General features: G+C 44.0%; 1 protein-coding gene across 9 annotated transcripts in view; it reads left to right on the top strand.

Moving 5' to 3' along the window:
• The window catches only part of LOC132870983 (uncharacterized), a 103359-nt gene that overhangs the window by 55514 nt on the left and 21904 nt on the right, over window positions 1-25941 (top strand). For 7 of the 9 annotated variants that reach the window (XM_060905054.1, XM_060905050.1, XM_060905047.1 and 4 more), the window contains one exon: window positions 1074-1345. The exons of 1 other annotated variant lie outside the window; for it this stretch is intronic. In XM_060905054.1, the coding sequence (XP_060761037.1) occupies window positions 1157-1345 (189 nt within the window). In that variant the 5' untranslated portion in view covers window positions 1074-1156. Of the gene's footprint in view, window positions 1-900; window positions 963-1073; window positions 1346-25941 lie in introns of those variants that run through there. One more of the 9 variants, XM_060905049.1, reaches the window with a different exon arrangement.

The following is a 25941-nucleotide window of genomic DNA, read 5'->3' as shown; positions in this document are numbered from 1 at the left end:
CAGAAAACATTATTTGACAACAGGTATATTGACTTTGCCACAAACCTTCCCCAGCCCCGCCCTCCATTCACAAACTGACACTTGGCCACACCCCCACTGCCATACTCCTCTTTTCCAAATGCAGCCCATGCTGCATCACAGGATAGCAAAACACACCTGGAGGAAAGTGCTATGTGCTCTCTTCCCCACATGCATGAGCTCGCAGAAGACCCCAACCAGCTGTGATTTAATAGGGGCCAAAGAGTATGCCCTTCAGCATGACCCTGGAATGGGATGTTCAATAAGCACGTATGGGTGTGAGAGACAGGAGTCCAGATATTTGTATATGGATTTAGGGGCGTCAGTGGCTCAACTCCAGGGTCTTGGATTCAATTCTAAGCTCAGGTTGCTGTCTGTGTGAAGTTTTACAAGTTCTCACCCATGCTGACGGGAGTTCCTCTGGGTCCACTGGTTTCTTCTTCAGCAAATAGGTTATGCTTAAATTGCCATCAAGTGATTTTTTTTTTTTTTCTTTTAATTAAATCTGAATCCGAGATGTATGGCATTGGGGAAAAATGCCTAGATCGAGAACTGCCAAAATTGTTAGCAAGCTCAAATAGAGAGGTGCGTTGGACTACTTACTTACTGTGTGGACAGTTAATTTTGTTTGTACCTGCATGTGATTTCATAACAAATTTGGGATATTCTGTTTCCCAGAAGATAAGCAAACAAGTAACCGAATTTAAAATGAGCATGAGCCTGACCAGGCAAGTCTTAAGAATACTGCAAATACATCATACAGTGCCACAGTCATGTAAATGAACATTGTTTGTTTTATTTTGCCCTGCAAGCTTCATACCTGACCTCTTGTTTACTCCCACAAGGAAGTAAAAAAAAAAATTCGTACTCGTGTACCTTGTTATCCTGTGTGATCTCAGTCCTGATGGACACCTCTCATCTCAACTGTTCAGTAAACCTTACTGGCAAGCTTTCTTTGAATAATCTTTATACAGTACTAACATACTGTATATGGTCTTAGATATACACACACATTTGGGTCTCATTTCTTCCTGTTGTTTTTTCTCTACTCCCAGACTGCGAAGTTTGCAAATCCTTCTTCCTCAACAAATGTGAGATTCATGGACCGCCCCTCTTCATCCCAGATACTCTTGTTCCCATGGGAGTCCCTGACCGAGCCAGACAAACTCTTCCTCCTGGGCTAGAAATCCAGAAGTCTAGTATCCCTGATGCAGGCCTGGGAGTGTTTAATAAGGGAGGTACTGTTCCAGTAGGTGCACACTTCGGACCCTACCAGGGAGAGTTGGTAAATGGAGAGGAAGCCGGGAACAGTGGAGACTCCTTGGTTGTGAGTTTGTCATCAATTTATTATAAAGATTGTATATATTTAAGTAAAAAAATATGATGACTAGATGAAGGTATCTCCAATTAATATCAGTTTCTTTTTGTCAGTGATATGTGGAATAGTGGTGTAAATCACAAATTTGATCACAATGTGATCCTACATCAGTTCTTTTAGCCAGTGTGGTGGAAATTCACCTGTTAATAATAGAAATACTAGTAACACCTGAATAATGGTCAAGCAAATATTTCTTTATTGTATAATTTATCTCTCTGGGGTTGAGAGCTTCGTCGGCAAAGCTCCACAGGTTTAGAATGACTAGGTCATGTATTTAGATAAATATTTTAGAATTTTTTTATCATACAAGCATGACAAACAGATTGACAGACTTGTTAAGTATAAAGAAGAAAAGTGACAAACTTGCATCAAAAAAACCTCGAGGCTCACCTTCAAGCAATCCACATGGACAGCTGGCATTGCGAACAGATCATCCCCCCACCCGACATGCCACCAGTACCTTCCCCTAGACATCAGCCCTCCCAAGTGGAGTGAGATAGTAACAACTGTACGTCGGTCAAGAGCTGCATCGTCCCCTGGGCCCAACGGAGTACTATACAGGCTTTACAAGAATGCTCCAAGATGTTTTAGGGTCATTCCGTGCCAACTCACCTAAGGGTCCCCACATCACCGTCTCAGATTTTGCTCAAAAAATTCTATAATCAAGAATCATATGTTTGTACCACACATGCAAAATATTAGCTCCCAATTCATTGTAGTTTTGGAACTACTGGCCTTTGAAATTTTGATGTCAAAATACCACATGACGAAATGGCTCTTTCCCCAACTTCAGAGACCCATAACTTTTTATTGCAGCTATCTAGACAGTTGTGTTTGCAGATTCTTACTGAATGATACCCACGCTTTTCAAATCTGTTGTCAGAAAGCCTCTGAAGGACATACGTTTTGCATAATGGGAAGCCAAAAATGACGTTTTGGCCAAAATCACATAAAATTCATTAAAACTCTAGGGGGCATAGTAGAAATATGAAGCTAGTTAGATTTTTTTCCTCACTACATAGTATTTGTAGGGTTGTTATCTGTTCACAGAAACATATTTTGCCATGAAATTTCAATTCCTGAATTTACAAAAAAAATTTTAACATCTTATGTCCTTTCCGAGGGGGCTAAAATAGGGCATTTTCGCCATCTTATTTGGTCATGTGGCTAGGGGTTTAGGATCTTCAAATTTTTTGTGAAGATGCTCTCATATAAGATGTAACTACTCCCTGATTTTTTTTAACAAACGCCCCTTGCTTCATATTTTAATAATTTTTTTTGTACATGGACAGTCATCATTTTTCACTTTTTTCCACATTCAGAACTCTGTAACTCTAAATTGGAAGATTCCTACTAGCAGCTATTTCAGATTTACATACACTGACACACAAATTTTCATATTTTAGTAGTAGTATGCCCAAGAAATTCATATTTTTCTTTCTATTGGGACCTAAAAACAGCTATTTGGCCAAAAATGACAAAAACGCTGGGCAGCTTTTAATAAACAAGGGAATAATAAAGGGGTGTTTTGCACACAAATTAAGGCTTATAAGAACCTAATCTAGGCATACACATTTCCTGAACAACTTTTTCTGTATTGTATATTATTTTTTGCAATTAGAAAATTTTAGGTATAATTGCAATTTTTGTTGAATATCCTTGGAAAATATAGAAAAATAACAACAAAATTCTGGAGTAGTATTTTTTATATACTTCAAGGTTGTGTAAGCACAAAACATTTAGCAATGAGGTTTTATTTACATATTAACACATTCAATGATCCATGATCATGATGTTGAAAAACATCACAAGATTTGTACATAATTTAAAGTCAAATATGGGCATCCGTGATAATGGGTAATTCATTCACAGGCAGTACAGTTTCATGTGATGTGCTAAGACACTCATAAACTGTCATCTAGTAGTACATAAGTTAAAACTTAAGTCTTTCACAAGTTTGAAGTCATCCTCTGTTAGTTGGTAATGGCGTCCCCCACTTTTTATGTTTGGGGCCTCTACCACACAAAGGACATGAAGCAAAGGCACCCAACATTCATCTTTCCTGCTTTGTGGTGCCCATGAGAATGTGTTGCCTCGTCCTTGTCTCATGAAATTGACATACACATCATTTTCTTCTTCATTTCTGGTGACAATATTTCCAATGTACCATTTTCTGTCATAAACACAGGCAATATATTTGCCTGGCTGGTACATATTTGGTGCAGATTGGGACATTTGGCTTGGGGCCTGTAACTGGGACTGTAAAACTGGTGTGGTTTCAGGTCCTATGTCCACTACCGATGATGGTACCACATCAGAAGAAACCCTTCTCATCTCCAGCTGAGTGGGTGCAATTGGGCAGAAGCTGTGATGAGATCTTGTTCCAGGATAGAAAAAGTCACCACATCTTTAATTTATGAGGAAAATAGCCCATTCCCTCCAGAACTTGAAAAATATCGAGTCAACATTTTTGTCATTTTTGGCCAAATAGCTGTTTTTAGGTCCCAATAGAAAGAAAAATATGAATTTCTTGGGCAGACTACTACTAAAATATGAAAATTTGTATGTCAGTGTATGTAAATCTGAAATAGCTGCTAGTAGGAATTTTCCAATGTAGAGTTACAGAGTTCTGAATGTGGAAAAAAGTGAAAAATGATGAAACTGTCCATGTACAAAAAAAATTATTAAAATATGAAGCAAGGGGCGTTTGTTAAAAAAAATCAGGGAGTAGTTACATCTTATATGAGAGCATCTTCACAAAAAACTAGAAGATCCTAAACCCCTAGCCACATTAACAAATAAGATGGCAAAAATGCCCTATTTTAGCCCCCTCGGAAAGGACGTAAGATGTTAAAAAAAATTTTAAAAATTCAGGAATATAATTTTCATCGCAAAATATGTTTCTGTGAACAGATAACAACCCTACAATTACTATGTAATGAGGAAAAAAATCTAACTAGTTTCATATTTCTACTAGGCCCCTTTGAGTTTTAATGAATTTTAAGCGATTTTGGCCAAAATGCCATTTTTGGCTTCCTATTATGCAAAAAGTATGTCCTTCAGAGGCTTTCTGGCAACAGATTTGAAAAGAGTGGGTATCATTCAGTAAGAATCTGCACACACAACTTTCTAGATAGCTGCAATAAAAAGTTATGGGTCTCTGAAGTTGGGGAAAGAGCCAATTTCGACGTGGTGTTTTGACATCAATATTTCAAAGGCCTGTAGTTCCAAAACTACAACATAATTGGGGGCTAATATTTTGCATGTGTGGTACAAACATATGATTCTTGATTAGAGAATTTTTTGAGTAAAATCTGAGACAGTGATGTGGGGGAGTTCCTGAAATTTAGGTGAGTTGGCACGGAATGACCCTTTATGGTTCCTGTAGAGACTGATGACGGTGGTTGTGGCAGAAACGAGCAATACCCACAGCCTGGAGGAGGGCAGGGGGTGTCCTAATTCCAAAGCAAAAGGATTCTGCTATTATCAACCAGTTTTGCCACATCAGTCTTTTGAACATTTGAAGGGAAGGTTTTCTTCAGCATTTTGGCTCACAGGCTGACAGCCTACCTCGAGAAGAACTACTACATTGACATGTCTGTTTAGAAGGTGGGGATCCCAGGCTTCTCTGGGTGTTTTGGAGCATGCAAACATGATCTGGCATCAAATCCAAGCCGCCAAAAAAGATGGAAGAGACCTCCATGTTGTATTCTTGGACCTCATCACTGCCTTAGGCTTAGTCCCTCACAATCTCCTTTTGTCTGCTTTCAGTTACTTCAGTGTCCCAGAGCCCATCACAGCCCTAGTCAAATCCTATTTCCAGGACATACAGCTTTGCCTTACAACTGATGAATTTACTACAGCATGGCAGTGTCTGGAAATTGGCCTCATGGCAGGATGCACCATCTCCTTGCTAGCTTTCACCGTGGCCATGGAGGTCATCATCCGGGCCTCCCGGTGGGTGGTAGGAGGAGAGCAGCTCAAACCTGGTCTCCGACTCCCTCCTATCAGGGCATACATGGATGATATGACCATACTTACAACAAGCAAGCCCTGCACTAGGCGACTACTGAAGAAGCTCCAAGAGAACATTGAGTGGGCTAGAATGAAAATAAATCCAAGCAAGTCCAGGAGCATATCGGTCGTCAGAGGGAAGCTGTTCGAGCAACGCTTTTACATTGGTGAGGAGCCCATACCAACGTCTTGGAGTCTTGGACACTGGTACAATGCAACCTTCAAAGATATAGATCAAGCAGACTAGATTAGGAAGGATACCATCAGTGGCCTGGAGAGCACTGACGGGTCCTTCCTACTGGGCAGGTTGAAGCTCTGGTGCTTTCAGTTCTGTCTCCTCACCTGGCTGTTGTGGCCCTTGACCATCTATGAGATCCCACTCTCCAAGGTTGAAAAACTGGAGAGGCTGGTTAGTTCATTTGCGAAAAAATGGCTTGGTCTCCCTAGGTGCATTACCAGTACAGGCCTGTATGGGAAAGGTATTCTAGAACTTCCAGTATCCACTCTAACAGAGGAATACAAGTGCTCCAAAGTTAGGCTGGAAATGACAGACAGAATCCCACGATCCTTATGTTGTCTGAACAGCTCCCATTCTGGAAACTGGAAGAAAGTGGACCCCTTCACTAGCTACGCAGCAGGCAAAGTCATCCCTTAAGCATCAGGACATCATTGTTCATGTGCAGCAAGGGAGAGGAGGCCTTGAGCTTGGAGAAAGTAATGTATTCTGGCACAAAGCAACACCATCACAGCACCGAGGTCTTGTAGTTGAGGAGGTATGCTACCAAGAACAGGCAATGAGGTGCGCAAAGGCCGCTTCTCAAGCAACGCAGGGGCAGTGGATGCGATGGGAGGGGTTGAGAAAAGAAAATTCTCTTGGAGGGATCTGTGGAACATGGAAGCACATCAAAGCAGCTTCGTCATACAAGCCACCTATGATGTCTTGCCATCTCCAATCAACCTCAACCAGTGATACGGAGAAGACCCTACATGCCTCCTCTGTCAGTCTCCGGCCAACCTGAAGCACATCCTGGTGTGATGCAAAACAAGCCTGAAACAAGGCCGTTACACCTGGTGACACGACCAGGTGCTGAAGTGCCTTGCTTCAATGCTGGAGACCAGGCGGACATCCATCAATGCCCTACCTCCTCCTTCATCAGCCTATCGCTTATCTGCGATTAAAATTTGTCAGTGCAGAAGCAAAACATGACGAAGCCCATACATCCAAGCCACACATTGGCCAGTCATGTGTGGCCGATGTGTGGCTTTTTAACTTTGTTTTGATCCAGCCAAAAATCAACTGGAGTAAGTGTAAATATTTCTTCCATTTCTGATGAGCAGATCGGTTGATATGCATGTGCTGTAGTGCATACACAGGAAAAATGATGGAGTTATTTTTCCAGAGTCAAAAGGATTTTCCTCAGTAATAGTTAATTTTGCTCTATTTTTAGTTTAGAAAGTAAAATTTGGAGCTAGAGTGGGAGCAAAATTACAGAGTAATTGTATAACATAGTAACAGAGTTGTTTGTGGTTCTGAACTGAGTAAATTAGCACAAGAGCTAATTTCAAGACGTACTAGTCAAATACCAAAATAAAGGCAAATAACCAATAAATGAAGCTGTTGTAAAAAACAGTTTTAGAACTGTGTTGGAATGTGTGAAAAAACATTGCCTTACCCATTGTGATTTAACCTGATGGGATTAAGAGTTGCTCTAATGGGATTAAGAATTGGCAGTGGGAGGGTTTTTCACTCTTCTCATTGAATGGAATGGAAATTTTTACACTACTCATTGAATACCTCTCCCACTATCAACTCGTTATCCCCAAACAATAAGACGTATACATTTTTTGATGGCCAGTTAATTGCCCAAATCAATGGAGCAGATTTAATTTTTTGTGCTTGATACTGTACATTCCTGAGACTCAACAGAATCACCTCAAGTGACCAAAATAGTTTGTCACAATGGGTAGGTTTTTTTTCCACACAGTTCAACACAGTTCTAAAACTACTTTTTACAACAGTCTCATTTATCAAAATGAAATAAGGGCAAATAACTGATAAATTAAACTGTTGTAAAAAGTAGTTTTAGAACTGTATTGACCTGTGTGTGTGTGTGGGGGGGGAAACTACCCATTGTGACAAACTATTTTAGTCACTTGAGGTGATTCTGTTGAGTCTTAGGAATGTACCAAGCACAAAAACTTAAATCTGCTCCATTGATTTGGGCAATTAACTGGCCATCAAAAAAATGAAGTCTTATTGTTTTGGGACTCCTGCAGTAATTGATCACCTCTGGCCAGTATTGCTGATGGGCATTCATCTTGGAGTAAAATAAAACATCTCCTCGAACCGTGTTATGTACAAGACCATAGGGTATCACATGAGAAGTCAACCAGTCCCTGTCCCAGTCCACCATCCCACCCTGCCTGACGTCCTCTCCCATAGTTGCACCGCTAAAAAAAGACCAGCAGCAGCAACCTGAATGACCACTGTCCAGTGGCACTTACTCCTGTCATCATGAAGTGCTTTGAAAAACTGGTCCGGACTCGCGTCATCACAAACCTCCCACCCATGTTAGACAGACACCAGTATGCTTACAGAGCTAACAGGTCCAGAGGGTGCCATAGCCACAACTCTCCACACTGCCCTCACTCACCTTGAGAAGCAGGTGAGCTATGCTTGGCTGCTCTTTGTGAATTTTAGTTCAGCATTCAACACCATTCTCCCTCACAGACTGGTGTCCAAGCTGACAAACCTAGGACTGTCTCAATCTATCTGCCTCTGGATAATGGACTTCCTGTCTGATCGCTCCCAGAGGGTGAGAGTAGGGCCCCCCACATCTCCTCAGCCTCAGCACTGGCTCCCCACAGGGCTGTGTGCTGAGCCCCCTACCTCCCTACTCTTCACCCTCTACACTTACGACTGCACCCCACCCACTCCAGTAATGGCATCATCAAATTTGTTGATGACACTACCATAGTGGGGCTCACCTCTGGGGTGAATGAGTCCAATTATCGGGAGAAGATAGAGCAGCTGTCTGGTGGTGCAGAGACAATAACCTGGTCCTCAACACCACCAAAACCAAGGAGGTGATCATAGACTTCAGGAAAAAGAAAACCGACATTCAGCCTATTCTCATCAGCGGGGAATGTGTGGAGAGGGTCTCATACTTCCAGTTCCTGAGGATGACCTGACCTGGAACACTAACACCACACAAGTGATAAAGAAGGCACAACAGAGACTTTACTTCCTGAGGATCCTCTGGAAGGGCCACCTCACTAAAAAACTGCTTGTGTCCTTCTACTGTTACTCCACAGAGAGCATACTTGCATACTGCATCAGTGTGTGGTTTTGCCAGCTGCATAGCAGCAGAGAGGAAAGTGCTTCAGAGGGTCGTCACCACTGCCCAGATCATCATCGGATGCCTTCTGTCCTCTGGAAGAGCCTTACAGTTCCTGCTGCCTCAAAAGACCCCAGGGTATATTAAAATATCCAGCCCACCCCAGACATTCTCTGAACTGCTGTCCTTGGGCAGACAGTGCAGGTCAATTAAGAGATGGGTAAATAGACTCCTTGCAGTTAACACTACCTTTTGTTTTTGGTTGTTCAAATCATGAAAATAAAGAAATAGATAAGTATTACCATCTATCCGCCATCAACAAAACTGTTAACAAAGAGAAGCAAATGCTTCAAGAACAACAAAGAAATGCGTGGTTAAAGAGAATACGAAAAGAGGCGCTAAGCCTGAGAACTCTAGAGAAATTCGTGATTGAATTTAAAATGTATTTTAAAAAGGTAGAAAGTCGGAAGTGAGTATGGAAGAGTTTGCTTCAGAATCTCGTTTTATTTTTTTCTGCTCGCATTTGATTTAGCTTTTTCATGAAAGTGTCTGATTTATCAATAATAAGTATCAATGTATAAATTATGGAGTGCAGATAGCTCTGTAACTAGATGTCCTTGGGGTTGTTGAGACATGGAGGGCCAGGAATATCATCTAGCCCACAGTTCAGGGAGGAGTCCACTGAGAGTCAATACTTTGGCTTTTGCAACATTCTGTTCCCAAAAGCTGATGTCGGAAAAACTTTCTTTTCACAAAGGTGGTTTTCTTGCTTTTGTAGTTATTTTAACTGTTCTTGCATGTCGGGACTCTTTGTGGGGGAAAAGGAAGTATGATCCAACATGTAGCTAATGCTAGGCTACAAATCTACACAGTCACTCCAGTTGTTTCGAGGAATTTTATATGGATCATACCGACTAATAAACTCTAATTTCCATAGATATCAATCCTTTGCTTCTTTCTGACCAAGATTATCTAAGTAATTTGGTAGTAGAGCTTTTTAGCTGTAGTTTTCTTTGGACAACAGCAACAGATGCCAGACATCTTTGCTTGGCTTTAGTATGTGAACAGTATGTAAACAAAATTCGATTGTCCCCCAGGTATAGGGTAGCGATGGTTGCTAGCGTAAATGTGACATCAGTGCAAGGGGGGACATCTGTAGACTGAAAAACAGCTTCTACCCAAGAGCCAGAACTGCACTAAATGCTTCTTGTTTTAAAGGGACTGTGCAATGCAGGGAGTATGAAGGTCTTGTTTGTGTGTATGTCTTTTTAAAGTTTGAGTTCTTATCTAATATAAGCAGATATTGCACTGGTTGGTAGGATGGCATCCAATTTCATTGTACAATGTGCAGTGACAAATATATATTCATATTCAAAAGTGGAGATCTCAGTCTCATGATTCCTCCTTCCACAAACACTCGCTACATTAGTTCACTACCCATCAACATGCTCCTAGGATATGTCGCACAGTCACCTACTTTTACATTTTGAGTTGAGAGGGATTTCTTTCATAGCTACCCTAACTTGCAAAAGAACAGGTAGATGTTCCACTGAAAGTCTCATCTCATTATCTCTAAGCCGCTTTATCCTGTTCTACAGGGTCGCAGGCAAGCTGGAGCCTATCCCAGCTGACTACGGGCGAAAGGTGGGGTACACCCTGGACAAGTCGCCAGGTCATCACAGGGCTGACACATGGACACAGACAACCATTCACACTCATATTCACACCTACGGTCAGTTTGGAGTCGCCAGTTAACCTAACCTGCATGTCTTTGGACTATGGGAGAAACCGGAGCACCCGGAGGAAACCCACACGGACACGGGGAGAACATGTGAACTCCGCATAGAAAGGCCCTCACTGGCCATGGGGCTCGAACCCGGATCTTCTTGCTGTGAGGCGACAGTGCTAACCACTACACCACCGTGCCACCCCTACACTGAAAGTATTTATAAAAAAAAGACAGTTATACAGTGTTTCCCTCAGGATTTTGTGAAACTATGGTCTGTGGCCCTCGCTCTGGGGGCTATGCTCCCCTGAGAGACAATTTTGTTTATTTTAAAGTTAAATGTATCAAACTGGTGCACTTTGAGAGCAAAATTAAGAGGTTAGATCTATAAAGAACTTGCTCAAAACAATTTTGTGCTTTAGTAATTTAAGCATCAACACACTGGTTGTATCGGTATGAATGGTGATGCCTCAGCAAAAAGGTCACACCTGCAATGCATAGGGCCAATGATTTTCCGCAATCGCGGAAAATGGATAGAAATTTTGGAATTTTTATAGTGAAACGGATTTTTGACTGCCAAACGGAATTTTTGGAAATAATGGTTTTTTAGTACATCTGCGCTTGTATTCATTTTTTCAGCATTGCTCGCATGTCAAAGTGTAACTGCTGCAGAAGGCTTCTGCGTAACTGCTGCTAACACCCAAGCAGATGTGCCCTTCCGGTCAAGGCAGCTTTGTCGCTGATTGTGATTGGCTTGTGGCACACCTAGCCAGCTAATGAGCTCCTCGTTTATGGATTCGCTCCCCGCATCGCAACCAGAATGGCGACCACGAAAAAGAAACAAATGCATCTTATCAGTCGAGTTACGGCTTCTGAGTGTGGGAAGCAATTTCCAGATGATTTCTACGCTGGCAGTGACATTTTATTTTGTCAGTTTTGTGACCACAGCATTGATTTCGTCAGGGTTGACACGTGCAAGAACCACCTGAAATCCAAAAAACACATGCTTCATAAACATCATCTAAATGATGGAAGATTCAGTCTCACGGAGACCAACACTTATGATGCTCTATCATAATGGTGATATTGAGCAGCGTTTCGAGGTACTCTGAGAGTGCTCAATGATGAATCTGCAAGGAATGTTCAGGACTGTCATTGCAATCAAAGTTGGGCTATTCTACTCTTTTTGAGAGTGTGTTGTGTTTTGTTAGGAAACATTGTTTCATGAGTTTATGGTGTACTAAAAAAGATGGATATAGAGTAATATTTTTAAGCAGTCAGTTATGAGTATTGTCATTACAGGCTCAGTAAGTATTACTGAATATTAATTTATCCCTATTAATCTATCAGTACTCTCAATATTTTTGAGATAATATTATATTGTATTATATACAATATAATACTATTGTATTGCATATATTATATATGAGACGGGTTTTTAGTTAACTGTGATCCTAGTTTCTTGATTTGTTATCAGTATGTCAAGTATTTTGAGTTCTCAATCTGTGATCCCACTTTAATTTTTTTAATGTAATTTATCAGCCTACTGTCAGTGTGATTGTTTTATTTTATATATATATATATATATATATATATATATATATATATATATATATATATAAATAATTTTTTTTTTTTTTTTAAATGAATGACTTCATCATGCAAAGGACCATTTGTGTCTAGAGATGCAATACTTTGAAACCCAAGTAAAATTATGCCAGCCAGAATTACTCAATTGGAGTCAAACGGAACAATTTTGAGCTGAAATTGTGAAACGGAATTTTTCATTGTCTGAAACGGAAAAAGCCAGATTTTGAAACGGAAAATCATTGGCTCTAAATGCATGGTTAAAGCCTCGGTCACAACCGGCCATACGTGCTCCTACGGCCGGTCTACGTGCAAGAAACGCACGGAGGGCGCGCGTGTGCCGTGCTGATTTTCGAGCCGTAGACTGGCCGCAGACCGGCCGCAGAGGTTCTTTGTCATGTCAAACAAACTCTACGGGCACTTATGTTTTTTTCAGGTTGCAAGACAAACTTACGGCCAACATGCGTCTTTCTCCATTAACAAAAAAACCCGCAGCTATTTGGGAAACGCCAAAAATTGCACGGCCAAAAAAATCGTACGTCCGGTTGTGACCTAGGCTTAAGGAGTTTAACAGTTCAACTGTTTAAAAAAAAAGACTAAGAGCATACATTTCAGCCCTCAAAGAAATGAAGCAGAAGTGGTTACCTGTGCTCAAATGGTTCATATTTTTTTTTATAAAATATTAGAGAACATGCAGAATAATTTCATTTTAGCCAAAAATATACCTATTTTGAACTCTGGTTAGAGCATGTGCTTGTATTTTGAATGACTGATACATGCTACTGGATGTGTTAGCAGCTTTTCTGATTCAAACAAGCTAAAACTCTACAAATTCAACAGCGCACTGTTTTAAAGCAAGGAGTTAGTTGGACACGCTGATGTTAATGTTCCCTAACTAAGCTAAAAAAAAGTTCAAAATGGCGGCACGTACACATGCAGGGGCTCCTCTCCATCCCGACAGAATGGTGTTTTCGTGTTTTTTGTGTTTTAAAACAGTGTGTATCTGTTTGTTTTTGTCGCGTCCATCAGTCTTAAGGCGCACATACTCCCGTGAGTTTCTGCTTGACATCCGCAGAACCATATTCACGGATATAAAACCAGCGGATGCAGAAGTGCTATGTGACTACGGTTTGCTCCGGAGGCCTGCTCAACCACCGACCCCCACTCCTGCATCCAGCCCACAGTGGAGGCACCAGAGGCGGAACATGCGGAAGCAGAAGAGGGGCAAGCACGGAGGTATCCAGGCTAGGCTAGCGGCTAGCCTTCACCGGCCGGCTATCCTTACCATCACTCTGGCCAACGTATGCTCACTGGACAACAAGCTGGATTATGTCCGCCTACGCCGCTCATCTTCTAAGTCTGTGAGTAAGCGTTGCGTCCTTGTGTTTGTGGAAACATGCCTTAACAGCTTCCTGGACTGTGCCATTCAGCCAGCCTGGCTAACATGCTACCGGTCAGACAGAGCACTAGTCGAGGGGGGGAAGACTCGCGGCAGAGGACTGTGTTTACATCAGTGATGCCTGGTGCCGTGATGCTGTTGTGGTCTGCAAACACTGCTCACCACTGGTGGAGTTTATAATTATTAAGTGCTGGCCATTCTATCTGCCGAGGGAATTTACAGCCATATTGCTAGTAGCAATATACATCCTTCCCGGCTCCAATAACAACAGGAGTGAAACGCTGAATGAACTCTATCAGCTCATCGGTGAGCAGCAGACAGCCCACCCAGATGCTTTCCTCATCCTGGCTGGGGATTTCAACCATGCAAACCCCAAGAGCGTGTTTCCAAAACTCTATGGACATGTCAACTTTCCCCACACGTGGAAACAATACTCTGGACAATGTTTACACCATGCATAAAGGCCCCTACAAAGCCCTCCCCCACCTTGGGGCCTCAGATCACTCCACTGTTATGGCCCTTTTCCACTACCCTTTTTCAGCTCACTTCAGCCCGACACAGCTCGCGTTTCGACTATCTACGAACAGCACGACTCAGCTCGCTTCAGCCCTGCTCAGCCCCCAAAACTCGCACGGTTTTGGAGTAGGGCTGAAGCGAGCCAAACCGAGCCGAGTGGGGCTGGGGCGTGAGGAGACACTCCCCTGTGCACTGATTGGTGAGGAGGAGTGTCCTCACATGCCCACACACGGCCCGCGAGCACGCTGGGATCTGTAAACACCGTAAACCCGGAAGAAGAATAATTACAAATTATGAGAATTTCTGAAGCCTTATGCGCCTCGCCTCATCTATACGCTCTTGCCAGTATCTGTTGGCGTTGTCGGTGACAACAAGCCACAGCACCAAGACCAGCAACACTAACGACTCCATGTCCTCCATGTTTATTGTTTACTATCCGGGTTGGGAGACTACCGCTTAAAAGGTCACTGATGTCACTGTTTGCGCCGCCTAACGACATCACGTAACGTCCACCCACTTTTGCTAACTCCACCCAATGTGTCCACCCACTTCCAGCCAGCATGGTTCAGCGCGGTTGTAGTCGAAATGCAACTCCAACAGCCCCGCTCAGCTCGACTCAGCACGGCACGGCTCAGCCGCGTTGGTAGTGGAAAAGCGGCATTATGCTAATGCTAGCATACAGGCTGCTTGTTAAAGTCACCAAACCAGCTAAAAAGCAGGTACATGTGTGGCCAGAGGGGTCCTCAGAGGCACTCCAGGACTGTTTTTCCACCACTGACTGGAGCATGTTCAGACAGGCGGCCACCTACAACACAGATCTCCAGGAGTACACGAAGACCAATAAATATATTACGTTCATTATGTCTTCTTAAATCAAAATAATTAGTTTTCTTTTGTTTCAGACATGTAAAAGCTTTTTACCTTTACCTGACATGTTTCGACGGTGTAACTTCCGTCTTCATCAGAGGGTCACCCGGATGTTGGTGTGTGACGTGCCTTTATAATCAGCTGATGTTATGGAGGTGTGACCTCCCTGTCAATATTGACAGTTCGGTCACACCTCCCGCTGTCAGTGTTGCCCCCTCAGGACGGCGCTCCAGGTGTGGGAGAGCATGTATGCCCCCTCATTCCTGTTTATTGTTCTTGGGCTACGCTTTCTGATTTCTATTGACTCCTTGATCCAACAGTGGTATCTGTTGTTCTCTTGCTGTATGATCTGAGCATTGTCCCAGTCCATTATATGATTTTCCCTTCTGCAATGGTCCGTTATTGCTGATTTCAGGTTCTCTTGCATAGCTTTTTCTTTTATTGCTCTTGTTTGTCTCTGTTCTGTTTCTTTTTCACATTCCTATTTATGTTCCTTTTTTGTGTACTAAAACTCCTTCCTGTCTCCCCAATGTAGGTTTTATTGCATGACAGGCATCTGGTATGGAGAGTGAGTTTGGGCTTGTTCAGCTTGTTGGTCTCAGTGATGGTTCTTGTGGAGATTGTCTTCAGACAATCACAGCATTCTGTCCTCGTCCATCGATGTCTTGTTCCAGTAGCCCATTTCTCATCAGTTTGCCCTGGTTCCCTAGCAACTGACGCAGACCTTGTTGACCCAGGCGACGTCTGAGCCGGTATGACTCTATCAGTTATGTTTTCACTCATTCCTGAGGTAGGCTGATATATCATGAGGGGTTTTGCCTAAGGACCCTTACTGGATGATGTTTTGCCCCGACCGGGATTCGAACCCCAATCTCCTGCGTCGTAGTCAGTGAGCGTTACCACTGTACTATCCAGCTGATATATATATATATATATATACACACGACATTTTATATACACACTATATATGTATGTGTATATAAAATGTCGTGTGTGTGTAATATATATATATATATATATATATATATATATATATATATATATATATATATATAAAAATAAATGCATGTGTATATTTATATACACACACACTTTATATATGTATGTGTGTATATAAAATGTCGTGTGTGTGTATATATATAATATATATTAATTATATATATTAATTATATATACGTGTGTGTGTGTAAAAAAATCTCCTTCTCACCCCCGGTGGGGGGGTGGTATCCATGTCATCCTCAAGCTCGGGTCCTCTACTAGAGTATCTGCGCAGTATCTTCGATGTTCCTAGGACTGCGCTCTTCTGGACTGAGGCTTCAGATGTTGTTCCTGGGATTTGCTGGAGCCACTCTCCCAGTTTGGGGGTTACTGCCCCAAGTGCCCCCACTACCACGGGGACCACGCAACCCTTGACCTTCCACATCTGTTCCAGCTGCTCTTTCAACCTTTGATACTTCTCAAGTTTCTCATGTTCCTTCGTCCTGATGTTGGCGTCAGCTGGGATCGCCACATCTATCACCACCACCCTCTTCTGCTCTTTGTCCACCACCACTATGTCCGGTTGGTTAGCCAGGATCTGTTTGTCAGTCTGGAAGCTGAAGTCCCACAGAACCTTGGCCCTGTTGTTCTCAGCCACCTTCTGTGGTATGGCCCATTGGGACTTGGGTACTTCTATTCCATACTGGTTGCAGATGTTCCTGTATACTATCCCAGCCACTTGGTTGTGCCTCTCCATGTACGCTGATCCAGCTAGCATCTTACACCCTGCTACTATGTGCTTGACTGTTTCAGGGGCTTCTTTGCACAGTCTGCATCTTGGGTCTGATCTACTCTGGTAGATCCTGGCCTCTATGGCTCTTGTGCTTATGGCCTGTTCTTGTGCTGCCATGATTAGTGCCTCTGTGCTGTGTGTCAGTCCTGCATTATCCAGCCACTGGTAGGATTTCTTGATATCAGCCACTTCCTCTATCTGATGGTGGTACATGCCATGTAGGGGTTTGTCCCTCCAGGTTGTCTGTTCCTCCTCCTCCTCTGCGCTCTCATCAGGGTTCTGCTGCCTGAGACATTCCCTTAACAGTTCATCCTTTGGGGCCATCTTTCTGATGTATTCTCGGATTTTTGATGTTTCATCCTGGACCGTGGTCTTGACGCTCACTAGCCCTCGGCCTCCCTCTTTCCGCTTAGTGTATAGTCTCAGGGTGCTGGACTTGGGGTGGAACCCTCCATGCATGGTGAGGAGCTTTCTAGTCTTGATATCTGTGGCTTCTATCTCCTCCTTTGGCCAGTTTATGATACCAGCGGGGTATCTGATGACTGGTAGTGCGTACATGTTGATGGCTCGGACCTTGTTCTTACCATTCAGCTGACTTTTCAGGACCTGCCTTACTCTCTGGAAGTATTTGGCTGTGGTTGACTTCCTTGTGGCCTCTTCATGGTTTCCATTAGCCTGTGGGATGCCAAGGTATTTGTACCTGTCTTGGATATCACCTATGTTGCCCTCTGGTAGGTCAGTGCCCTCATTCCGGATCATCTTGCCTCTCTTTGAGACCATCCGGCCACACTTGTCCAATCCGAATGACATCCCTATGTCATCGCTGTAGATCCGGGTGGTGTGGATCAGCGAATCTATTTCTTGCTCGTTCCTGGCATACAGCTTGATGTCATCCATTTAGAGCAGGTGGCTGATTGTTGCCCCACTACGGAATCGGTACCCATAGCCGCTCTTCGTGATGATCCGACTGAGGGGGTTCAGGCCTATGCAGAACAGCAGTGGTGATAGCACATCTCCTTGGTATATGCAGCAATGGGTTTTGAGTTGGCCTCTAGGGTTGTCTTCCACATTTCCATTGAGTTCTGGATGAAGGTCCTTAGGTTCCTGTTGATCTTATACAGTTCCAGACATTCCAGTATCCATGTGTGTGGCATTGAGTCGTAGGCTTTCTTGTAGTCAATCCAGGCAGTGCACAGGTTGGCCTGTCTCTTCTTACAGTCTCGGGCGACTGTTCTATCGACCAGTAGCTGGTGCTTGGCTCCTCTGGTGTTACTGCCAATTCCTTTCTGTGCCTCGCTCATGTATTGAGCCACATGCTTACTCATTTTTGCCGCAATGATGCCTGACCGGGCCTTCCATGTTGTGCAGAGACAGGTAATTGGCCGGTAGTTGGATGGGATGGGTCCCTTCTGGGGGTCCTTCATGATTAGGACTGGTCCTGCCTTGGGTTAGCCATTCTGGGTGGGTCCCATCCCTCAGCAGCTGGTTCATCTGTGCGTCCCATCCCTCAGCAGCTGGTTCATCTGTGCTGCTAGGCGTTCATGGAGTGCAGTTAGCTTCTTCAGCCAGTATGTATGGATCATATCGGGGCCTGGTGCTGTCCAGCTCTTCATCTTTGACACTCTTTTTTGGACGTCTGCCATTGAGATGGTTACTGGTTCTTGTTCTGGGAGGTTGCTGTGGTCAGCTCTTAGGTCCACTAACCATTGGGCATCGGTGTTGTGTGATGCCTTTCTTTCCCATATGTCTTTCCAGTATTTTTCCACCTCAGCTCTTGGTGGGTCTGACCGGTTGTTGTTTCCCTGCCACTGACAGTACACCTTGGCTGGTTCAGTGGAGAACAGCTTGTTTGTTCTCCTGGCCTCTCCCTCCTTGGTGTATCTCTTCAACCGGGTGGCCAGAGCTGTTAGTCGCTGTTTGGCAGTTTCGAGTGCCTCTGGTATGGAAGAGTGTGTGTGTGTGTGTGTGTGTGTGTGTGTATATATATATATATATATATATATATATATATATATATATATCATGGGCGATTGCTCTAAGACAACGAGGGAGGCTGCCTCCTCTAACATCGTGTAGGATGAATTGCGCTCGGCTTATGTTATAGCCGACCTTATAACATTGCTATTTCAGATCCAGAATCATAGAAATATATGTGCTCAACCCACTACTGTGCGAAATCATTCCGTTATAACTTTCCCCAGTTCACCTAATGTGTGCGTGAGTTTTTCCCCCTCGTGACAGCGCGATGCAGTCCAGCCTCAGTGGATTGGGAGCTATGTGCTTGTCAATCTCAAAATGCAAGACGATTATTGGACAAATACTGCGAAAATGCCCGCCCACAGACTCCGAGCCTCACATGGGAGGGACATGGCAGTTTCCGCAAGGAGACTGGTGATTGGTGAAAGCCGCCGGATATTTTCTTTGATTGACAGCTCGTTTCAACTATAGACAGGCAGCGGTACAGTGTTGCCAGATTGAGCGGTTTTAAGTGCATTTTGGCGGGTTTTGAACATATTTTGGGCTGGATAACGTCAGCAGTATCTGGCAACATCAGTTCAGTCCCATGCGGATTCGCAAGTGCTGTGGTGTATTGTAAGAGATCAGCTTACATTTCGGTTTCATTCATTAAATGCGGTTTCTACCAGCTTTTTTTAGTTTGTATATATTTTCATTGTAAATAAAGTGTAAATATAGTGTTGTCAAGTTTGCTATCTTAGTTCCAGAAATTTCGTTTATTTGAGTGACTGAACTTGAACTTGAGGGGGCTAGTCAGCTAGCAAGAAAGCTGCGCACGGATGCCAAGCATTGCTGATTTAATTTTGGCGAAGCCATTTGCCAGTCTTCTTTTCGAGGAAAAAAATTAAAATTAAAGAGGAGGGTAGAGCAACACCTCAAATTGACTTGGTGAAAAAGGTAGGGAATAATACTCGTTCCTTTCAGCTCTCCTGGTACGAGAAAGTGAATTGGCTAACAGCAAGTGACCCACATCAACAACGGTAAATAGGCTACTTTAGTAATATGTCATGGATGGACCAAAAATATAGAATCTATTTAAAATGTTTATGCTGAGTATATTATATTGGAATATATATTTTTCTGGATATGAATTAAACACAGCTACAATTTGGAAAACATTTTTAAACGAAAACACAGCCGAGGTCAATTTTTAAACAACATGCCACAATTTTAAAATATAAAATGTTAAAATATACCCCCCCCAACACCACCATCATGTATATTGGACAGTAGGCTAATGGGCCAAAAGAACCTGTTATTTCACAGTTTGTATCCCTGCCAACAATCAGCCAGATCAGAGACAAGAGTATGGACAAAACTGATGTTTTTTTTCTTTTAAAATCTGGAAATATCGTAACCGACCAGCCTCCCCTGTTTGAAAGACTGTGTGTGTGTGTGTATATATATATATATATATATATATATATATATGTGTGTGTGTGTATATATATAAAAAAAAAATCTCCTTCTCACCCCCGGCGGGGGGGTGGTATCCATGTCATCCTCAAGCTCGGGTCCTCTACCAGAGGCCTGGGAGTTTGAGGGTTCTGCGCAGTATCTTCGATGTTCCTAGTACTGCACTCTTCTGGACTGAGGCTTCAGATGTTGTTCCTGGGATTTGCTGGAGCCACTCTCCCAGTTTGGGGGTTACTGCCCCAAGTGCCCCCACTACCACGGGGACTACGCAACCCTTGACCTTCCACATCCGTTCCAGCTGTTCTTTCAACCCTTGATACTTCTCAAGTTTCTCATGTTCCTTCTTCTTGATGTTGGCGTCAGCTGGGATCGCCACATCTATCACCACCACCCTCTTCTGCTCTTTGTCCACCACCACTATGTCCGGTTGGTTAGCCAGGATCTGTTTGTCAGTCTGGAAGCTGAAGTCCCACAGAACCTTGGCCCTGTTGTTCTCAGCCACCTTCTGTGGTATGGCCCATTGGGACTTGGGTACTTCTATTCCATACTGGTTGCAGATGTTCCTGTATACTATCCCAGCCACTTGGTTGTGCCTCTCCATGTACGCTGATCCAGCTAGCATCTTACACCCTGCTACTATGTGCTGGACTGTTTCAGGGGCTTCTTTGCACAGTCTGCATCTTGGGTCTGATCTACTCTGGTAGATCCTGGCCTCTATGGCTCTTGTGCTTATGGCCTGTTCTTGTGCTGCCATGATTAGTGCCTCTGTGCTGTCTGTCAGTCCTGCATTATCCAGCCACTGGTAGGATTTCTTGATATCAGCCACTTCCTCTATCTGACGGTGGTACATGCCATGTAGGGGTTTGTCTCTCCAGGTTGTCTGTTCCTCCTCCTCCTCTGCACTCTCATCAGGGTTCTGCTGCCTGAGACATTCACTTAGCAGTTCATCCTTTGGGGCCATCTTTCTGATGTATTCTCGGATTTTCGATGTTTCATCCTGGACCGTGGTCTTGACGCTCACTAGCCCTCGGCCTCCCTCTTTCCGCTTAGTGTATAGTCTCAGGGTGCTGGACTTGGGGTGGAACCCTCCATGCATGGTGAGGAGCTTTCTAGTCTTGATATCTGTGGCTTCTATCTCCTCCTTTGGCCAGTTTATGATACCAGCGGGGTATCTGATGACTGGTAGTGCGTACATGTTGATGGCTCGGACCTTGTTCTTACCATTCAGCTGACTTTTCAGGACCTGCCTTACTCTCTGGAGGTATTTGGCTGTGGTTGACTTCCTTGTGGCCTCTTCATGGTTTCCATTAGCCTGTGGAATGCCAAGGTACTTGTAGCTGTCTTGGATATCACCTATGTTGCCCTCTGGTAGGTCAGTCCCCTCAGTCCGGATGATCTTGCCTCTCTTTGAGACCATCCGGCCACACTTGTCCAATCCGAATGACATCCCTATGTCATCGCTGTAGATCCGGGTGGTGTGGATCAGCGAGTCTATTTCTCGCTCGTTCCTGGCATACAGCTTGATGTCATCCATGTAGAGCAGGTGGCTGATTGTTGTCCCACTACGGAATCGGTACCCGTAGCCGCTCTTCGTGATGATCTGACTGAGGGGGTTCAGGCCTATGCAGAACAGCAGTGGTGATAGCGCATCTCCTTGGTATATGCCGCACTTGATGTTGACTTGGGCAATGGGTTTTGAGTTGGCCTCTAGGGTTGTCTTCCACATTTCCATTGAGTTCTGGATGAAGGTCCTTAGGTTCCTGTTGATCTTATACAGTTCCAGACATTCCAGTATCCATGTGTGTGGCATTGAGTCGTAGGCTTTCTTGTAGTCAATCCAGGCAGTGCACAGGTTGGTCTGTCTCTTCTTACAGTCTCGGGCGACTGTTCTATCGACCAGTAGCTGGTGCTTGGCTCCTCTGGTGTTACTGCCAATTCCTTTCTGTACCTCGCTCATGTATTGAGCCACATGCTTACTCATTTTTGCTGCAATGATGCCTGACAGGCCCTTCCATGTTGTGCAGAGACAGGTAATTGGCCGGTAGTTGGATGGGATGGGTCCCTTCTGGGGGTCCTTCATGATTAGGACTGTCCTGCCTTGGGTTAGCCATTCTGGGTGGGTCCCATCCCTCAGCAGCTGGTTCATCTGTGCTGCTAGGCGTTCATGGAGTGCAGTTAGCTTCTTCAGCCAGTACGTATGGATCATATCGGGGCCTGGTGCTGTCCAGCTCTTCATCTTTGACACTCTTTCTTGGACGTCTGCCATTGAGATGGTTACTGGTTCTTGTTCTGGGAGGTTGCTGTGGTCAGCTCTTAGGTCCACTAACCATTGGGCATCGGTGTTGTGTGATGCCTTTCTTTCCCATATGTCTCTCCAGTATTTTTCCACCTCAGCTCTTGGTGGGTCTGACTGGTTGTTGTTCCCCTGCCACTGAGAGTACACCTTGGCTGGTTCAGTGGAGAACAGCTTGTTTATTCTCCTGGCCTCTCCCTCCTTGGTGTATCTCTTCAACCGGGTGGCCAGAGCTGTTAGTCGCTGTTTGGCAGTTTCGAGTGCCTCTGGTATGGAGAGTGAGTTGTACTTCCTGGGTGCCCCTTTATTCACCATGTTCCCTTTCTGTAGTTCAGCTAGCTGGCTAACTTCTCTCCGTGCTGCCTTTATCTTGGCCTCTAATCGTCTCTTCCATGGTGGATACTGTTTGTTATGTCCCAAGCCCACCTTGTGTCCAAGCATCTCCATGATTACTGTTGCTGTACTGTGTATCAGCTTGTTGGTCTCAGTGATGGTTCTTGTGGAGATTGTCTTCAGAGCAGCATTCACATCTACTAGTAGATCTTCTGAAGGTACTTGGCAACTCAGCTTCGGTATTCGTCGGGGGCTCCAGGTTTCCAGTTGGGTCACGATCTTCCTTCTCAGGTCAGCAGCTGTTGTGTTGAGGCTGTTAGTTTTTGGGGCTTGGTACCCAATCTCTGGTTGTGGGGATGATGACATCTCCCCGCTGACCTGTCTTCCTGGCTCCCCCTTGCCGTAGCATCGTTGTTGTATTTCATTAATCTCTAGTTGTGATAGTAGATTTCGATTACGGATGTTGGAACACTGGGCTAATAGCTGTTTCTTTGTTAGCCTTGATTGTGGGTTTCGAAGTATCCAATGGTCCCACATTCTCTGCATGTATCCCCTCTCTCTGGGATTGCTTGTATAGTAGCATTCCAGCAAATCCGTATTTTCTGTCCTCGTCCATCGATGTCTTGTTCCAGTAGCCCATTTCTCATCAGTTTGCCCTGGTTCCCTAGCAACTGACGCAGACCTTGTTGACCCGGGCGACGTCTGAGCCGGTATGACTCTATCAGTTATGTCTTCACTCATTCCTGAGGTAGGCTGATATATCATGAGGGGTTTTTGCCTAAGAACCCTTACTGGATGATGTTTTGCCCCGACCGGGATTCGAACCCCGATCTCCTGCGTCGTAGTCAGTGAGTGTTACCACTGTACTATCCAGCTGACAATATATATATATATATATATATATATATATATTAGGGCTGGGAATATTAACGCGTTAATCGCGATTAGATTAATGTAAATTGTGATCGCAAATATTTTTTTTAATCGCGATCAGAGTTTACCAGCATTTTCCGCACTTCTACCATCCACATGCAGCTCCTCTGGTTGTATTAATTAAACTCATTTTCGGTTAAACGCGCTATTTTGAGTTTGCTAGTCTTTTGTTCCTTCTACGCATCCGTAGGCAACTCGAGCGGAAGCGTGTGGTTTCCATCGAGTCGTTGGCATTGGCATGGAAGGACACGCTGTTGTCTTCAGTTTAGTCCTCTTTTGTGATGGATAAGCAACGGTTTTGTGGACCTCTGAATGGTTTGTTTGAATTTAAAAAACATCCAGACGGACAAGTCGACAAGACGAGAGTAAAATGCACCCTGTGTCAAGCAGAGTTTCAATACCACAGGAGCACTTCTAGTCTGAGCTACCATGTCCAGGCTAAACACCCAGGTGCATCGACTGGTCACATTATCCAAAAGAAGAGAGCAGCCCTGTCCACTGATAACGTCACTAGATTGGTCTGTGTTAGTAATTGGCTCAAAGAAAAGAAGTAGGGCCTTGTCCTTGGCAGTCCACCCCCCCCCCCCCCCCCCCCCGCCAAAAAAAAAAAAAAGGAGTGTAAACTTCACAGTCAGGCAGTTCTGAAAAAAAAAATCCAATGACAATTACATTTGTTACGACTTTGGACAGAATTAGTTTGTTTGACAGTAATTTTAAGTTATGAAGTGCTTTGTATGGTTATTTATTTTTTTATGGTGACATTTTATTTTTGAAGAAGAGAGTGGCCTGACATTACATTGTTCATAGTCAAATCTGAAGTAGAGACAAGTGGGTCTACATGGCACTTTTTCTGATTTTTTTCTTGTGTTCATTTATTTACAATTTCTCCAAAGTAGCCAGTCATTCATTCTTAATACTTGTTTTTCCTTTCTCTACACTCTTTTTGAAATAAAAAAGGCCAAAAGATAAATTCTGCTTTTGTCTCTGTCTTCATTTTATTCCAATTTAAGACACAATGGTCAGAAATACTTTGCATTGTGGGTTTAACTTTAGATTCGAACGGTCTTACTGCAAAATATCAATTTTACACATGCAAAGTAAATCAAGATTAATCGCGATTAACTATGAAATTTCTGAGATTAGTTGCGATCAAGAAAATTAATCTTTTGACAGCCCTAAAAAAAAAAAAAATATATATATATATATATATATATATATATATATACACACACACACACACACACACACACTTTTATTTATTTTATATATATATATATATATATATATATATATATATATATATATATAGTAGTATATACAGGTTTAGGTGGTATTCCCTGCTTGGCATTTTGCCTGTCGCACCTCCTCCAGTGCACTTTGGGTCAGATGCAGGATCGTCAGCTGGTGCCACCCTTCTCTGATGTTTCGCCCCGTAACCAGTACATCTCCAGGTGGGGGGGCAAGTGGCATCTTGGGACGTCTCCCTACCACTCCCTGCATCTGACCCTACTGGGGTGTCTGACCCCATCTACTGTCCTTCCTCCTTAACCACAACCAGTAGCTTGCTTTTTCCGCCTCTTCTGCTAGCTCCTTGATTGCTCACTGCAATCTTGCCCCTGTTGTTCCTAGAGTGCGGAGAAGCTGGATCGCCGACCTGGCAACGAAACCCCTGCACCCGACCTCCGCTGGGTGGATGGATGCTGCCCACCCTGCCTCTTTGCACTCTGCTGCCAGCTCGGTGTACTTGAGCCGCTTGATCTCGTGTGCAGATGGTATTCCCTCTTCCTACGGCACGGTTAACTCGATGATGAGGACACGCTTGACAGCCGTTGACCACATCACGATGTCTGGTCTTAGGATTGATTGCACAATCTCACTCGGGAAGGTGAGCTGCCTGTCCAGGTCGACACGCATCTCCCACGCCTTCCCAGGGGTTAGCAATGATCTTGCCTGACTGCCTTGTGGCTTTTTCTGGATCTCCCCTGGTCGTACAAAGGAGATGCTAGTCTTTTGGCTGCTTGCTGAGGAGTTAGCAGCTGTTCTTCTCATCTCCAGGTACTCAGCCAACTTTCTAAGCACTTGATTGTGCCACCATCTAAGATGTCCTTGTGACAGTGCCACTCTGCATGATGCCAGGATGTGTTGAAGGCCTGCTTTGTCACTTTCACACAGAGGGCATCTGTCCTCACTTCCGAGCCATGTGGAGAGGTTCTGAGGGCACGGGAGGGTGTCATACGTTGCCCTAACCATGAAGCTGAGCCGTGCCTGTGGGGCTTTCCAGATGTCCTGCCAGGTTACGACCCTGTGGATAATATCCTCCCACCGGGTCCACGCCC

The sequence above is a fragment of the Neoarius graeffei genome, chromosome 22 (genome assembly GCF_027579695.1).
Source record: "Neoarius graeffei isolate fNeoGra1 chromosome 22, fNeoGra1.pri, whole genome shotgun sequence".
Classification (NCBI taxonomy): Eukaryota; Metazoa; Chordata; class Actinopteri; order Siluriformes; family Ariidae; genus Neoarius; species Neoarius graeffei.
This window is presented reverse-complemented; position numbering and strand designations above follow the sequence as displayed.